This window comes from Lutjanus erythropterus, chromosome 19, assembly GCF_056507025.1.
Source record: "Lutjanus erythropterus isolate fLutEry1 chromosome 19, fLutEry1.hap2, whole genome shotgun sequence".
NCBI lineage: Eukaryota > Metazoa > Chordata > Actinopteri > Lutjaniformes > Lutjanidae > Lutjanus > Lutjanus erythropterus.
In genome coordinates, this window is record NC_139335.1 from 2,953,860 (window position 1) to 2,971,299 (window position 17,440).

Sequence of the window (17,440 nt, forward strand, 5' to 3'; positions counted from 1 at the left end):
GTTGTATGTGTATATGGACTTTTGAAATTAAATTCTATGATCCTCGCCATTTGTACTTAATATAAACAACTAAGTAGCACAGTGCTGAAGGATTAACGCCTTTGAGCTGCACTAAACAGGTCTTTGTCATGTCTCCCTCCTCAGTGCAACAAACAGGTGTCTCTCTTTCTCTCTACGCTGGCTGCTTCTGTTTTTTTTTCTTATAGGAGGACTCACTTCCTCCTCTCACCCTGCAGCAGCTGTCACCACAGCGAGCGGGACAGCTGACCCCACAGCAGCTGTGACACACATGTCAAGCCAGGTGCCACAAGCTGTGTGAGATCAGGGTTCTTTTTTTTTTTTTTCTGTTATGTTTATGACATTGTGTTTTTGAGTGCTCAACAGCAGCTGCTACAAAAAAAATGTGACACAGAAAGACACACTGGGAGAGATGCCCTTAAAATGTATTCTGATAGTTACTAATTACCTGCTAAAAAAAAAAAAAAAAACAACTACTCATTTTTGAATGTGCAGTTGCTACATATTGCTGCTTTAACAGCCATTAAAACAGTTTCAAGTTGAAAAAAGTCACAGCACTGACTTCATTTAGAAAAAACACTGATTACTCAGGAGTATTTATATAGTCGCATTTTGCATATTGCACGTGTAATCAAAGCAAGTCATGTTTAAAACATGTTTATTGACATGTTTTACATTTTACAGACATAAAACAAGAAGGAACAATCAGACACAACAGCCTGAAATCTGTCGACTCAAATGCTTGGGCTGTTTGAACTACAGCTGACTTGCAGGTTCTTCACAAACACCACTGGAAACAGGAAGACAAGTTAAAAAATACAAACAATTCTTCATTTGTCATGATCTTGACTTCCCCTCTGATATCAAACCTTTACATTCTACTATGTTCCTTCAGCCATTTTTAAGATGATCCATAGTAGTGCAACGTTAACATCAGAAACAAAATATGATCTTCTACTGAGCTGATGGACTAAAAATTCCCTGGTGGCGGCTATAGAAGTCTGTCAGGTTATCACTTTCTACCTGTCCAGTCAATAAAGTCCTCATCCTGGTCAAACAATCAGGGTCACCTCGTCTCCACTGCGGCCATGAAGGACAGCAGATTTCCAGCACTTTTCAAGTATAATCCTCGATAAGGCCGACGCGCTTCCATAACTGAAAACCTCTCGTATTCCCTGGTTTGTTAACGAGTCCAGTTTGATTTCCAGATCAACCGACCTGAAAATAATAATACTGAGTGTTATTTTCTCAAATTTCTCTGGGATTGTTTTCAGAATCAGTGGAAAACATCTTGAGAAAATGTCAAGATTTACCACCAATTCACTGACCCCAGAAAAATGTGGTATTTAAGTAGTAAATAATATATTCAACTCACCAAATAATCTCTATCTAACCACAAAAGCGCTCTCTTGGACCATGGAATAAGTGTACTGTGGAACAGAGAGGCAAGAACACAAGTTATTTTACAGTATACATGTAAAAAACTAAGGTTTATCACAAATGTTCAGAACCTGCTCTTACCTGCAGTCCTCTGGGGGACTGGACAGGCTCCAGTCCCGTACAGCACAGCAGTGAAAAGGGTCTTTCCTTCGTCTTTGAATGCTCTTTGAAACACAGGCTGAAAACCTTCTCAGGCAGGTAGACATCCCAGTCAGGTGCGTGCACCTCTATCAGATCATTTACCATCCTGTCGGGGAGCAGCAGTCAGTTAAAACCAGTTAAAGCACTAAACATGTAGGCAGGACGAGAGAGCTTTCAGTTTGAAAGGAGAAATGACTCTACACTTTTGTGCTCACACTATGACTCTCTGGCAAACTTCCTGCCAACAGGAGCTGGGAGATGCATTAATGCAAAACCAATATAACAACACAAGGTTTCTTTGTTGTCTCTGATTTTGTGATATAGCTTAGATGTCTCAGATTTGTCTGTACAATATGAATATTAAAGGATTTGTTCTTTTTTGTCAGTTTAGTGTCACACTTAATTCCTTTATAAGCCATGATGAGTTTGTTAATGCCTCTCTTCATCATCCGTGATAGAAAACGTCAGAGTTTCACAAAGAGAAGGTAAAACTGTGCATCCTCAGCGCACCGCTGGGCTTCCCTCCTCCGGCTGCTCGTAGGATTTATTTCAACCAAACTAGAGCTGTTGATTGTCGAAGCAGTGGAAAGACGAACCAAGACATTTGAGGTGAGTTTTATTTATTTTATTACTGTTGAGTTTAAATTAAGCAGATGATGATGTTGTTTTGCAAAAGAGTCTGGTGCGTTTGCCATCTGCCGTAATAAAACAGCTGTTTCCACTTAAACAAAATCTTATTTAATCTAATGAACAAAAACAAGGAAACAAGCAGGCGTCAATATCCAAATCAGGGGAGCAGCTATTTTTTGATAAAGGTAAAATGTTTCATAATATATGATTATAAATGAAGCACTGTGGTGCTGCAGAGATGCCTGAACAAAAACTTGTCACACGAGTACAGACCTGTCGATCAGCTGTTGTGTGGTCACATCCGCAGTGCCCGTCTGCTGATGATAAACGACAAGAGCGACGGTGACCCTCAGCTGTTCTTTCAGCTCTCTGTTGATCTAACATACGGATGTGAGACACCGGCTGATCAGGACACAATATTACACCAATACTTTATTATAAAATAAGAATACGAAAGAATAAGATAATAATACAAAAAAATATCCTTGCATTAGGCCTCATGTGAGGAGTTTAATCACTCACTTTTTGGACGATGTCATGAGGCAGTCTGGAGAGGATTCTGACCGGGAACCCAAAGTGGGCGATGATCTCCACGATGTGCTTCGCCACATGTGAAGGGAGGCACGAGGGCATGGGCACAGCTTCCACCCACTTGGAGAAATAGTCCGTCACAGTCAGTATGTATTTGTTTCCGTTCAGTGTTTGGGGCAGCGGTCCTCTGACATCCAGACCGAGCCACTGCCACGCCTCCTTCACCTGCCATCACATCAGGTACGTCAGGCACAAACACAACGAGGACGCACTAAGAATCCAAATCACTTTAGTTTGTATTTGATGAAACCTGCTATGATGCATTTAGGTGATCATGTTTTCACTCACCTCTATCAGCTTTTCAGGATTCTCACATTCTGTCTGTGAAAATCACAGGAGAGCATTTGATTAAAACGCTTCATAATATAAAAGAAAAATACTGTAATCTTAAAGCATGATGACTGCTTACACTCTCATTATCGTCTGGAGCCCACTGAATGTCCTGTTCATGCATGTGAAAAATGACAAATGGACAAATTAGATATAAATATGAAATAAGAGAATCTGATAATAAACTGCAATAATGAAAGTAAACATCCGACAACACAAGAGTTTTGATTTACTTAATGTCAGACTATAATATCCATAGCTCATGCTAAAAATACACAAAAAGTTTTCAAAGCAGTGATTAGTAATTATACTACTCACCTGTGGTACACAATAATCTCCATGGAAGAAATGTGGAAATGACTCAATCTTCATCAGACCTTCATCTACTATGATCCTCCACTTGTCAGACTTTTTGGGGTCTCTGAACACAAAACCAGAAAAGGTCAGAAACATTAAAGAAGCATCAAACAAGCGTAAAACACTCTCATGGTGGGTTAAGACAGCGTCTGCGGTGACATACCCAGCAGGCTCTTCTTCAGGCTGTTTGTTTTGAACGCTTCTCTTTGCTGTGACAGGAGACGTAGTTGGAGACGGAGCTGGACTCGTCTGCGAGGCTTTAACTCCAGGTGGCTGCGTTCACAATACAGACACAACACAACACAATACAACACAGACTGTATTCAGAATTTTTTTCAGAAATCTGTAAGTTTTGCTAAGGTGAGGACGAGCTTGAATAAAGACAGATCTTTAGCTAATATCTTGATTTTTAACACCAACCTAAGAAAGCTCAATTTGAGCAAAATATGTTTTATAAATTTAGATAAAATTGAGCCACACACTGAACTCACAAAGACCACAAGATGATCACAGAATGTTAACAGTTAAATGATGAAACAGAAAGCTCTCACCTTGTTTCTCTTACTTCTTGGGTTGATGGAAGCCTACAACAGGAGGACAGTGATAGTAACTGAACATGAAATCTGTATTTAACAGAATTATCATAAACATAAACATATTGAAGTTACTAAGCTGCCAAACGTGTTACTATCTTGTTCCACTGTATGAGGCAGCTGGTGTTTTATTTTGAAATGGCTCACACACAAACCTTTCTTTTCCGTTTGTCTTCGGCGGATGAAAATATGGTGGGAACCGCATCTTCTTTAAGTGTCACACATTTGCCTGTTCTGTCGATGTACTGCTCCTCGAAGTGATTGATGCACAGCACAGAGAAGCGAGATGGAGTCCAGTCCTTCCACTTCATGTTGGCGAGCCATTTCTTCAGTTTTCGGGGATTGTACAGGGGAAACCTGCGGTAGCACACAACTCATTAAACCACACCAAACACTGATGTGTGGAAATCATTCCTGTGTGAAGAGATGAAACAATGAACTCCATTTAAAAGTCAGTACCTTCTGCCTGTTAGTTCTCACTAGCAAACTGTCTTCATGGGAAAACACTATCAAGGCTTTTTCTAAAATGCAGTTATATTTGGCAGATAGTACATGTACAAGGAAGCTGTGGTTTTCATTAAATCTGACTGCATGTCTGCCTCCAATCTCAACTCCTCACTCTACTACTGTACAGAAGACACAGAATTATATGGCTACAACTAGGGCTTAAGTTTTATCAGATTATGCCATTCTGCAAATGTCAAATTACTGGAAGCTCAATATTTGTTAAAGGCTAAACGAGAACCATTTTAAATGAAATATTGTTCTGCAGAGATGTCCTGGCTCACACTTCTTATTCTTGGTTTGATACAGATCCTCCTCAAAAATGACGCCATAATCATCTTAACATGTTTTTTAATGTAAATGAGACTAATAATGTAAACAATTATCATTCCCTCTAATATTGAAAAAACAGTCAAAATAAGCGCAATTAGATATGTATTCAAAATCATTCAGCCAATAACTGGAAATTTATATGATCGTTTGTTACTTAATTACTAATTAGTTACTTTAGTATTTTTGCTTGAAAAGTAACTTAAATCCATTTATCAATCTTGAAAGTGGTTGCAGATGAACTTTCTCTGATCAATTGATTGATGGTTTCAGCTCAGCTTAATCAAGTTAGCTTGTCTCTGAAAGATAGCTCATTCTATATTTTATTAAAATATCTTACATTCTCAGTTATTTAAACTTAGAAAAACTTTGCCAGCAAAAACCAAGAAGAGGCTAAGTGATGTGATTCAAGCTGATGTTTATGTTAGCTTCATGTTAGCTTGAAACAATTCTGCAACAGGCTATTCTCTATTTTTCGGGCGACAAATCTCATTACTTACTTAAAAAACTTCACATCTGAGTCGCTGGAGTTTTCACAGTTGTAGGCACATTTATATCGTCCCATTTAGAACACAATCTCGTTAAATTTGCGACTAAATAAAGTGATTAGTTGTTAGTTTTTTTTTTCAAGCTTCCAGGCAAGTTAGCAACAATATAACATCAACATCCGGTACGGGTTTTCAAAATAACAGCCTCATGACTTGTTGAAGGCTTCTGGATTAACAAAAATAATGGACGTCTGAATATAATCATATTGTATTCGGCAGTATATAGAAGCATATTGTAGCCTGTCTTCTATCGAGCTCTGTTGTCCTAAATATTAAGCGGCATCGGTTTATTATCTTCGCACATTTCCCCTGCTTTTGCTTTACAAAATCTTGCTAACTTGACGCACCAGTTTCACCACCGGATGTTATTTCTTCTTCTTCGTGGGTTCTTAATTTTATATAAATGCCCGCTAACGCCCCCCTGACACATTATGTACAAATGAAAATGCAACATCTTTTATGAATAATGGCAAAAAAAAATAAATAAATAATAATGTTCAGTTTGCTCAGATCCCCTAGATTTGAATTTAATATATATTTTATATACCTGTAAAAATAAAAATATCCTGGAACAAGTATAGAATTTTTTTTTAACTCAAAACCATTTGATTTGAAAGAAGAATAATACACAGAAGGGACATTCAAAATATCAACTTTTAATACTTTTATTAGCAAAATGTGATATAAACAATGAAAAATGGCTGCAGAACTCTCACAGCTCAGTTGCTTTTTATTTTCCACTCGACCCTCCACTCATCCCAGTCCAGGAGAGTTCGTTTCAGGTCCCATCCTGCAGCTTCCGCACCTGGAAATTATATCCGCAAAATCAGGTTTCTGCTGGTAACAAAATACACAAGCTAAAGATGATTATTTGTAGGTTTAAACTGTTTTGTGTTTGCTCACCTTGGAGGAATGGGTTGAACATTGTGTCCATCAACTCGTGACTCTCATGCACCATTTCCCAGTGACCTTTAAAAAAGATAAAAGTGCGCATTGTGTAAAAGAACCTCTATTGATGTTAAGTAAAGCAATGAATGGAGGTAAAGGCTCACTCTGCTGCTGTTGTGAACGGGCTTCTTTGGTAGTTTGAGGGCTCAACATGCTGCTGAGCCACACAGCTTGGCACATCACTCTGATTTCATCAAGAACTGAAGCTTCTGGTCCCAAACAAACACAAACGCAGCCTGAGAAGAAAACAGCTGAGTTTAATTCAGGCACTTTTTAAAACAATCTTCAAGGTGCATTTTCACATTTTTCCAGCACCTTACAGCTGTGGTAAATGACATATGTATTTACATCTACTCAAAATGATTATTTCAGATGTTTTCCTATAAACAACTTGTCATCCCGTGAAACATGGGTGAGCCAACATCTGACTTATTTTATTTCTTTATCTAAAAAGTAAATTATGCAGTTAGATAGCAGTTTTTTATGAAAGTAATGCAATTACATTTTCAAGCACTTTATCCTGAATTCAAGCACTTTTCAAACAAAGAAAACCTTCATACAGCATTGTTGCTCTGTGGAATATGATGAAAGATGACAAACCATTTCGTACTCCTAACAGGAAAGGCCTGTTGTTTTTCTTCAAAGCCAAATCAAGTTCCTCTGGGCTACAAAATTAGAAAAAAAATATATATATATAAACTATGATCAACTCTTTTGTGTGTATTTTCACATCCTATAAACAACATGGTAAATTAATTTACCTTTGTACAACCTCCTGTAGTCTCACTCCAAGTCTGACTGGCACAGTTTTCCTAAATTCTGGAGAAAACAAAAGAATCCATAATTTTATGCACAAAACTTAAATATTACAACTTAGAGCTGAAACAATCAGTTGATCCAAAGAAAATTTGTTATTTTGTCTGCTATTTTGATAATTGATTGAGTTGAAAATTCTAAGAAATGATTAATCAATTATTTTATTTAATCAGATTTTGACATTTTATTGACTAAATATTAATGAATATAATCAGCATAATAACCGATAATTAAATTAATCATTAGTTACGGCCCTGTCACAGCTGTGTCTCAACACCCCTGAAGGTTTTGAACACAGAATAGTTATGAAAATGTTAATTCAGGATTCTTACCCAAGAAAACCGGCTCTCTCTGATTTGCCTCTAGTGGACTCAGGATCTGTTTGTCTCTCAGGTACTGCTGCAGCACAATCGAAAGCCGCGCCTCGTTGAAGGTTTCCATGACAACTGAACGCACCGCCTTGTAGTTGGCAAAGAGGTGGAGGACGGTGAAGAAGAAGAAGAGGCTGAGGGTCAGACTGTCGGCCAGAAAGAAAGAAAGATGGGAATGAGAAAAAGCCACAAGAGACTCGCAAAATACGTCCTTGTGTCAGATTCTTCTGGTAAATTATATAAATTCTATATAACAGTACTTACATTGGATTATCAGTGACAAGAGGAACAAGAATCAAACTGATCAGCAGTCCAGCCAGATTCACTAAAGTCTCCTGTGGGAAGTAAAAGACATGAAGATGAGACATCTGACATCTGATTTTTGCAGAAGAGTTAATTTTCTGAAGAGTTAACTTCAATTTAAACTCAGAAACCTGCAGTACAAACAGCTGTTTTTTTTAATGAAGACATTTAGAAATGTCACAGTAATCAGTAATGGCTGAATTCCATTAAGTTGCTTTAGTTTCAGGGTTCAGGTCTAGTGCATCACACTGTCAGGGTTTACTGGTACATTTGACATCAGTCATCATTCATTTTATTAGTAACACATCTGCTTTTCCTACCATGACAAGTCAAAATGTCTGCTGTGAAAAATGCAGATCGTACTTCTTTATCTAGAATATGCTCAATACTGTATTCATGTACATGTACCATAAATAATTTACTACTTTTCTCTGCTATAATTAAAACAGAAAAGCACACGCGAGTGTCAGCGTTTTGAGTAGTTTTTTTTTAAAGAAAAGATTTTTATCGTAGGTCAAGAGGAATCTACAAAAGTACCTGACTGCCGTCTTTGGCTGAGATATCAGCCATGTTGTCTCTGCGAGCCTGATGAACAGTCAGAGCAGCTCTGGTTGCACCGCCTGCCACTCCAACAATGGACTGGACAAGACAAACACATGATAGCACTAAAATTATCCAACATATTTGTTGATAATTGGATAAATAATAAAAAATAAACCTGACTTAAGTAGAATGTGTAGTATCATTATTGACTTTTTTAATGCACACTGTTTCATGATAAAAATAATAAACTTTGTTACTAACTGATTATTTAGCTACAGGAATAGCAATTTGCATAAACCTTGAGTTTTAAATTTTTCACAGCTAACTTAAATTATTTATTAAGTTAAGTCATTTTTGTTTACCTTGAATATCCCCGCAGTACAAACAATCAGAGTGAAGCAAGAAGGGAAGTATGGAGCCAATATTTCCATGAACATGGCAATGTCATTCAGAACATCAGCAAAAAGTCTGGTAAGAAATTAAAAGAAGGGACTCAAACAGGTTCTTCATGATAACAACTGGACTGACTTTTTAAATGTAGGTCCTGTCCACCACACATACCTCCATTTTTTGGCCTCAGAGTCCAGTTTAGTCCTGGAAGAGGAAGACAAAGAGGAATTTCCACCAAGTTGCTTCAGGTCAAACTTTATTACAAACTCAAGATCCAGATAAAACAACACATTATATATAACAAAGTATAATTATTAATAAATTAGAAATTATAAAAAAGGAGGTAAAACATGATATTAATATCTGACATATATACAACTATTGGTACTGTGCAGTGCTAAATCTTATATTAGACAACCACAAGATTTTTTTAATGCTCAGAGTCATTTAGCATATAAAACTATATATGTGATTTATTAAAAATGCTTGTTCATACAGCTTATGGTGTTCCTCATCATCGTCTGTCATTTCTTCAGTAATAAAATGTCCAAAAAATTTTACGTTATTACAGACAGCACCAGTAAAAGAGGATCACAACAAAAGGAAAAAATGAGAGTATCTATACACTGGGTTAAAGCTCCTAAAACCTTTAACTGGACTGAAAAAACTAAGAAAGATGAGCCTACCCTTTCTGCCAAGCAAAGAGGATTCTTCCCAACATGCCAGTTCCATCTGCAGGGGAGGACATTAGTTTGCAAGCTGCACTCAACATTAAAGTTAATTTAAGACGTGTGTTATCAGGGATCACCTCTTAATAACCAGGTAACTGTGGCTGCAGCCACTGTTGCCTCTTGATTTCCAACACCGACGCCTTTGAGGGAAGCCTGAGTGGCCAAAGTCCCTGACAGAGAGCTGGAGAAAGCCTGAGAGGCAGAGAGAGGAGTGTGGATGGAGAGTTTCAACCTGATGGTGATGTTAATGGTCTCAGTAGTGTTTGTGCGTTGTTTACTGTACCTGCACTGTATCCCAAAACTGGTACTGCAGGTAATCGTTACTGACACTCTCTGGGTAGCCTTGAGGCAGAAAGACACTCTGAAATAAAATGTTAAATGGGCAGTTCAGATTATTTGATGAGGGATTGTATGCGGTACTTATCAATTATCAGTATATTAAATACAGTAGAGTCACCAGGATGACTTGTTTTGTCCACAACTCAAAAATATTCTGTTTACTGTCATTGAGGAGAACAGAAACCAGAAAATATTCACATTTAAGAAGCTGGAATTAAAGACTTTTTTTCCTTAAAAATATTACTCAAACTAATTCAATTTAATAGTTTTTTGATGAATCATTGGAGCTCCACCGCAGACAACCTTTTCTCACAAGAAACCGTTGTTATATCAGTAAACTATCACTCTCTCCAAATCAACCAAACTCCATTAACAAAATCAGCAATTTTACTCTGCATGATACAGAAGTTGCTGGCATGCAGCTGTCTTGATCTGTTGGTTTGTTGCTGTTGTTGTGCAACTGCAGTGAATCCGGCCAATCCTTTTAAAACACCAAAGTCACACAATTACACAAATGATCAAACAGACTGACGCAGTGTTGGACCAGCAAGAGCCATGTTTTGCAAGGTAAAATGACTGATTTCACCTGTGGAGTTTGGTTGTTTTGGAGAGAGCAATATTTGGCTTATATAATGTGGGTTTTCTGGCAGAAAAGGTTGTCTGATGGCAAAGTAAAGTGATGAAAATATATTAAATGTCTTGTGCACTCAGGAGGGTAAAATATATTTTGCTTCTGACCCTGTCCCTGTTAACCCCGCTTTAAATAATCCGGACTATCCCTTTAAAATGTGAGTGGCGTGTGAACAGTCAATGTAGCTACACGGAAAGGTTGTAAATCCTTTCTTACTTTAAAAACTCCAACAACAGAGTTTCCTCTTGATGCAGCTTCACCTCCATCTCTTCCCCTCTCCATCACTCCATCTTTTCCAAAATACCTCCAGGACTCTGCGCTGCCGTATCTCTCTGTGGCCAAAACCGCACCTCTGTCCTTCTCCATTTAGGCTGTTAGGAGCGAAAACGGAGCGGTGCACTTTAAACAATCAAACGGAATAATGATACAGTCTCAAACGCTCTGTAATGTTTTTAATTGTAGTCCATTTTAGCTCGGTATGCCATGAAACTGGACTCAGCTTACGTGTCGCTCCGTCCTGTCGTGTTTTCTTGTGCAGCACTTCCGTGTTTTTTTTCCGCCCGCACAGTTTGGGGACTTCTCATTGGTGGATTGAAAGTTTAGGGAGGAGCTCCGACGTCAACCAATCAACAGAGGGACGGAGCGCACTAATAGAAACAAAGTTCATGATTGGAAACTAATAATACTTCCATGATAAAGTTTATTGCACAAGAAACTATGATCCTTAATTGCCACACAGACCAAACTACAGATATTTACAGACAAATTACAGTAATATATAAAAGTATTAAATGGGTTAAAAAGATAACAATATAAAAGCCCCAAAACTTACACAGAAAAGAAAATGAAAGGAAGAATGAACAGAAAAAAACATTATATTAAAATAGCAAAAATGTAAAAAATAAATAAATAAATAAATAAATAAAAATATAAAATATAAGTAAAAGCATACACTTTAAGAGATAAAGGTGCTAGCTATGAACATAAAGGGTTCTTTGGCTTTCCCCCATAGGACAACCCTTTTTGGTTCCCAGAACCTTTTCAAAGACTTTTATGTGTGGACTCATACAGAGAACCTTTCTGAGGTGTAGTTCCACACAGAACCGTCTCTGGGGGCTCTATCAAGAACCTTTCCACCATCTGGCTGCTACCAGGAAACCAAGCAGGTGGGGTTCTACCCTTTCATAGTCCAATGGTTTTTATCTAGAATTCATCTTCTGAGAACCTTTCTTTGTTCAAAAAGTTTTATCTAGAACAAACGAGAACCAATTTATACAACAGTGCAAAAAACTCTTGATAAAAAGGTATTTCAACAATCAGTCTTTTTTTTTAATCTTGTCTTTTATGTCTTTTTGTTTTGTTATGTCTTTTATATCTTTGTGTCTTTTATGTCTTGTTACCTCTTTTGCATTGTATTTCATCTTGCTACGTCTCTTGTGCGTGATATTCACTGAAGGATACACCAAGGACTCGTCTTTTCTGTGTCATTGTTCCATCCATTTAGGTCAAAATCAGTCTCAACGCTGGGAAGGTGGTGCATGATGATGCAAAATAAAAATAATCAATTAATCATAATTTCTCTCAAATGCATTAAAAATAAAGTAACAAGCCTGTTTTGAAAATGTAAGGAGTAGAAAGTACAGATATTTGTCTTAAAATGTAGAGAGTAAAAGTAAGAAGTAAGAAGAAAGTACAGATACTTAGGACTCTTCTTAAGTAAAGAAAGTATTGTAAAGTCTGTTTAGAGAAAACAAAGTGGATCATACTGATCTCCTTCTTTAAAACACAGAGGAATGCATCATGGATGACTAATAATCCTCCCATGTTCTTTTTCACCGTGAGCAAAGATCCAGCTGCCTATGAGGCTGGTAGAGTGCAGAGAGGGTGGCGTCACCTCTGAAAAAATGCAGCCAGGTAGTCATCACTCGCTGCGCCAACGGGGAGTAAATATTTCTTATCTCTGGGTCATAGAGCAGAAGGAAAACAGGAAACGAGAAAAACCTGTGAACAGTAAGACAAGGCCTGTTTGAGCCCCTCTAGAGACACAGAGAGACAAGAGTATGTGTTTCAAAGTGACATGAGATGCAGTGATTGAGCAAAAAGCTAATGAAACTGCCGGCAAATACATGAGATCTTGTCACTCTTCCAAGATGAGGTTGGAAAGCAACAAGGCAGACTGGAATCTGCGGCTGTTTCACCCCAAGGCGAGACAAGTGCTGACACACCTTTCCCAAGTCCTCTGGAATGTCGTATGGGAGAGATATGAGGGAAAGGTTGTAACACTGACTGTGTAGTAATGTGAAACTATGACTAAGAAAGGAGAGAGGAAGTCGGACTTTTGAATACAAGGAAGAGACGATGAGAACAAATGTAACCACATGAGGGAAGGGTCTCAGTTTAAGTACGTGTGTGTGGGAGGGAAGGAGAAGAAGCGTCTGCTCTGTAAATGGGCGTGGAAGTTTCACACGGGGTTTCACTGCCAGCTCTCAGTCCTGTCATTCAACTACTTATACGGCTCTGGGTTGTCACAGGGACAGGTCAGGCTCGGAGCTGTTGTCTTTTGGGCTCTTTCGACAATGACAGCAGCAGTGTTTGGGTGAACACGTGTGGAAAATCTTCACATCTAAAGAAAAAAACTGGGATTTTGTTTCACAGCCAAGAAGACATCTGCCTACCATCTCACCAAGACTTTAATATCACTCCAGAAAACCCTCTGGACAAACTGAGAAATCTCTTCAAGGAGTGTATTCAGACTGAGGAGTGGATTGCCTTTTAAATTTGATCAGGTTTGTACTTTAAAATAAGAATCTGACCCTTAAATTGTTTAACTGTGTTTAAAGTGAAAATGTGGTTACTTTCATCTTCACTTTCTTTGTTCAGGTTTTATAGACTCACTTTTGTTTTTGTTTTCGACTGTGTATAATAACAGAACAGAAGCATTCTTAAAGGGACAGTTCACCATTTCGGTGTGAGCGTTGGAGATATCAGCCTGAAGAGATAATCCACAGACTTCGTTTTGAGCAGCTTCTTGTAGGAACTAATTTCTCTCTACAGCAATTTCTACCAGAACTATTTCCTTCCCACTGCTCTCCAGTCGATATCTCCAAAACTCTGCGACTCACACCAAAACAATCTAGATGGATAAATAGCACTACAGGCCAGAGGACAAATATGTACTTTTAATTTTGGGGTGAAGTGTCCCTTTAAAGAAGGCATCTGTTCTATAATTATACACAACCAAAAACAAAATCTTTTTGCAGGTGGTTCTTAAAGAAAAAAGTGAGCATATACAATATCAAAGTTGGGGTGAACTGCTCCTTTAATCATTCTAACTTACAGGACACAGTCCACAAATATTACGTTTCTCACCACAAATGATTCACAGGTCTGTGTGTAACACGAAACGATTATTAACACATCCATCACTCCGCTGATGCATTTTCTCAAGCGGGAAACACGTTCAGTATGCTGGCGTGCCTCTCTGATCAAAACAGAGATTAGATAAGATGCGTTTGAAAGTTTCTGTCTTCGCCATGACAACCTGCCAGCCAAGCAGGAGGTTTTGACATCTTTAAAGTGTGATCCTACAAGTTTTTCAAGCTTTCGTGACAGGGAACTTGACAATAGCAGGGAACACATGACTCTGTGTCCCATTGTTATGACATTCAAAAGGTACTTTCTGTTTTTAAGTTGGAAATACCCCGTTCAGCGACATTCCCATGCTCACTTCTTGTCTGAATATTTTTAGGATGTGCTTAGACTTGTAGAGGACATTTATTCCTTTGATTCTTGAATCTGGGATTGTCTTGTCCAGTGCCAAAAGGTCAGCAGGTAAAACCACTCGAGGCAAACTCATCCAACCTTATAAGCTATTAATACAAGGTAAAGACAAGTCATAAGGGCAACATAAGAACACATTCTTCTTCTTCTTCTTCTTCTTTTGGTATAAACCAAAGCAGCAGCACAAACCAGCTGAGCAGTCAGTAAAAGGAAGTAAAAGCAATTTTCACCAAGATACTTTGAAACACTGCTGATACTCCCTTAAGGCCATGTTGGCATCTGACCTACACTTGAACTGATTCTGATGTGTTACCATTCAAAAAAAAAAAAAAAAAAAGCAGGTGGGTCAGGTTTAAAGGGACAATTCACTCCAAAACCAAAAATGCATCTAATTACTTTTAGTCTAGATCACATGTCAAACTCAAAGTCTGCGAGCCAAGCGCCTCAGGGTATGTGGCACACAGGAGCCTTCAAAGAGTATCATTTGTAAAGCTGCATTACGTAAGTACAGTGTCAGTAAACTTGCAAAATGCATCCCGACTTTGTTACTCACAAACTAAACGGGCCTGGATGTCAGTTTATGCTAGACAGGATCTCAATATCACATGTATGTCATATTGTAGCGAGTAACATGAACAGTTTCAGCCCAGCGAAATGCTATCGTTTCATTTTTATGCAAATATACATTGTGGATTTGAAAGTTTGCCTCTTGGCTACCCAAAATGAAACAGCCCTTTATGTCTGCTTGAGTCTTGTCACGTCTTTTTTGTCTTGTTATGTCAGTTATGTCCAATGTCTTTTATGTCTTTATTACATCTCATTTCTTTTTTGTATTATGTCTTGTTCCATCTTTAATGTCTTTTTAAATGTCTTGTTACCTTTTTATGTTGTTGTTCATCTTGTTACGTCTTTTGTGCGTGATTTGCACTGACAGATACACCAAGGAACCGTCTTTTCTGTGTCACTGTCCCATCCATTTAGGTCAAAGTCGGTCCTGATGCTGGGAAGGTGGAGCATGATGATGCAAAATAAAAATAATCAATATTTCCCCTCAAATGCATTAAGAATAAAGCAGCAGACCTGTTTTGAAAATTTAATGAGTAGAATGAACAGATATTTATGTTAAAGGGAGTAAAAGTACAAAGTAAGAAAAATAAATACTCAAGTAAAGCACATTAATGGTGCCACGGTGAAACAGCTGGTGGGTGCAATTCAGTGTGAAAGAAGGTAATTCCTACATTAAACTGCTGACAACAAATCTGTGGATTATCTTGAGTTACCATGACATTATTTTGGAAAACAGTTTTTTGTTGTTGCTTTTTTTCTTTTTTTTTTTTTTTTGCTGTGTGCGCCACAAGCTGAGTACCATCTAGTCCTGCTATACTCAAGAGGAGGTAGACAACCCATAATTCCCAAACTCTGCAACTGACATGATTATCTGAAATAATTAATCAATAGCATCAGGTAGAGGTAAAAATGTTATTGTGCAAGTCTTAAAAAACACACCTCACAGCAGTTTTTGGCTGAATGCCTGCAGTCTTACGCGGTGTTCTTCAGGTTTAATAATGGGGGGAGTCTCTGACATTGTGCTGCTCAGTTATTGTATTACAATGGACATAAATAGAACAAAAGATCAAATACAATCTGTTGTCAGTGAGAAATAAAATAATTCTGAGGCCATCTGTCCCATGTGTCTGAGCAGTATTCTGAAAAGACCACGCACAGGTGATGATCTTAAACCTGAGGTATACAGATTTAAATCAATTAAACATTTACCTAAGCTGGGCTTGTCCTTACACAAAGGGTGAAACCAGTTCTTCATGAGTCCCTTTATCTTGGAAAACAAACAATTTTATCAAGCGTGAACAAAGTTAAACCCATAAAGCAGCCGCTCGACAAGTCGTAAAATTGCTCTTCAGTTTTAGTCATTACTTACTATGTGTAATTATGACATTACTCGGGTAAGCCTTTCTTACACGTTCTTGTGTTTCGCAGGAATGTCTGACTCACCTCAGGCACAAGACAAGGTGGCTGGAGAGGTCCGCTTGAGTCTTATTCCAGGCACAGGTGACACAGACAGCAATAACACTTGCAGTCAGGCAAACAGAACCACTCACAGACTGCGTGCCGCTTCGTCCTGGTGCAGTCTCAACTACCACAGGAGACTAGCCATCTGCAGCATCATCTGTGGGCTCTCCTGCATCGGAATCAAGTCTCTGATATATTCAGTCAAGGTACTTCATTGTCTCCTACACACAAGATTCACTTCGCACTTCAACAGATGTAAACCTAATTACAAGAATGATAAGTGTGTCAGTGAACTACATGCAGCATGATCATGTTTACCACCACAGGCTGTGCTGCTCTGTGGTGCTTAATCACAAACGATAACAGCCAAACTATTCTCTTAATAATGATGGGTGCAAAGAGATCTCTTCCTAAAGTGATTTGGTCCTCGTTAAGGGTAAAAATTACCTCCAAAGTTTAGCTGAAGCTTTCAGATGAGTCTTAATCTTTTAAGTAATAAAATAACTGCAAATTTGTGAGATATAAGAAAAGTTTCTGCACCAAGTCAACACAGAATATACATATGCACACATGGAGCATGTTTCACTCTTAGTGCATGCATTAAAAATGTGGATACGGATTATTTTAAATATAGAAGAACAACTGTTTCTGATTTAACCCTTAATACTGCCTCACTTGTCTCCTTACTTCAACAGGCTAAATATGCAAGAAATACAGAAGATGCCGAGAAGTTTTCACAAGAGGCAAAGAAATTTGGCATCATCTCCATCGCGTCGTGGGTTGCCATCCTGGTTTTAACTCCCATACTGATGGTACTGATCTCATATCTTCTTACTCTGCGAGACTGATCAAAACCTCAGGAGACAAGCAGTGGGGTGGCTCCTCAGACTCTCTGCTGTTTTTCTCCATAAACATCCAGTCAAAAAGAAAAAAAAAGGGTGCTTATCAACTACTAAAAACCATGAGGACATGAAGAAACTGGAGGTTACAGAGAGCTCAAAAGACTTCTTGTGCTGATAAAGAGACCGATGTCCCAGTTTACACTTTTCTACTTCCTTTGAACCATTTTTTTTATTAT

At 38.2% G+C, this 17,440-nt stretch overlaps 2 protein-coding genes and 1 long non-coding RNA gene across 4 annotated transcripts; 1 reads left to right on the forward strand and 2 right to left on the reverse strand.

Moving 5' to 3' along the window:
- Nucleotides 1-659: 659 nt before the first annotated feature.
- Nucleotides 660-5,725, reverse strand: LOC146309034 (uncharacterized). The gene is made up of 12 exons (XM_084744079.1): nucleotides 5,435-5,725; nucleotides 4,256-4,457; nucleotides 4,059-4,091; nucleotides 3,671-3,780; nucleotides 3,469-3,571; nucleotides 3,230-3,262; nucleotides 3,109-3,141; nucleotides 2,752-2,985; nucleotides 2,503-2,606; nucleotides 1,540-1,705; nucleotides 1,394-1,448; nucleotides 660-1,236 (listed from the first exon to the last, which is right to left on the reverse strand). Exons 1-11 carry the CDS (start codon nucleotides 5,497-5,499, stop codon nucleotides 1,404-1,406), a joined length of 1,128 nt encoding a protein of 375 aa, XP_084600205.1. The 5' UTR covers nucleotides 5,500-5,725; the 3' UTR covers nucleotides 660-1,236; nucleotides 1,394-1,403.
- Nucleotides 5,726-6,131: 406 nt separating this feature from the next.
- rusf1 (RUS family member 1) lies at nucleotides 6,132-11,208 on the reverse strand. Of its 2 annotated transcripts, XM_084745084.1 has the most exons (15): nucleotides 11,059-11,208; nucleotides 10,771-10,925; nucleotides 9,868-9,945; nucleotides 9,662-9,776; nucleotides 9,540-9,585; nucleotides 9,025-9,057; nucleotides 8,826-8,931; nucleotides 8,458-8,559; nucleotides 7,882-7,952; nucleotides 7,579-7,763; nucleotides 7,192-7,249; nucleotides 7,031-7,095; nucleotides 6,535-6,666; nucleotides 6,386-6,451; nucleotides 6,132-6,287 (listed from the first exon to the last, which is right to left on the reverse strand). In XM_084745084.1, the coding sequence occupies exons 2-15, from the start codon at nucleotides 10,918-10,920 to the stop codon at nucleotides 6,202-6,204; spliced, it is 1,293 nt and encodes a 430-aa protein (XP_084601210.1). In that variant the 5' UTR covers nucleotides 10,921-10,925; nucleotides 11,059-11,208; the 3' UTR covers nucleotides 6,132-6,201. The 2 variants fall into 2 exon arrangements, with proteins under 2 accessions (XP_084601210.1, XP_084601209.1); XM_084745083.1 differs by having other exon boundaries at nucleotides 10,771-11,109.
- A 1,063-nt stretch (nucleotides 11,209-12,271) lies between these two features.
- Nucleotides 12,272-17,433, forward strand: LOC146309036 (uncharacterized). Its single transcript, XR_014772418.1, has 3 exons — nucleotides 12,272-13,340; nucleotides 16,330-16,568; nucleotides 17,058-17,433. It is a non-coding gene; the product is annotated as an uncharacterized LOC146309036 (long non-coding RNA).
- The last annotated feature ends 7 nt before the right edge of the window (nucleotides 17,434-17,440 follow it).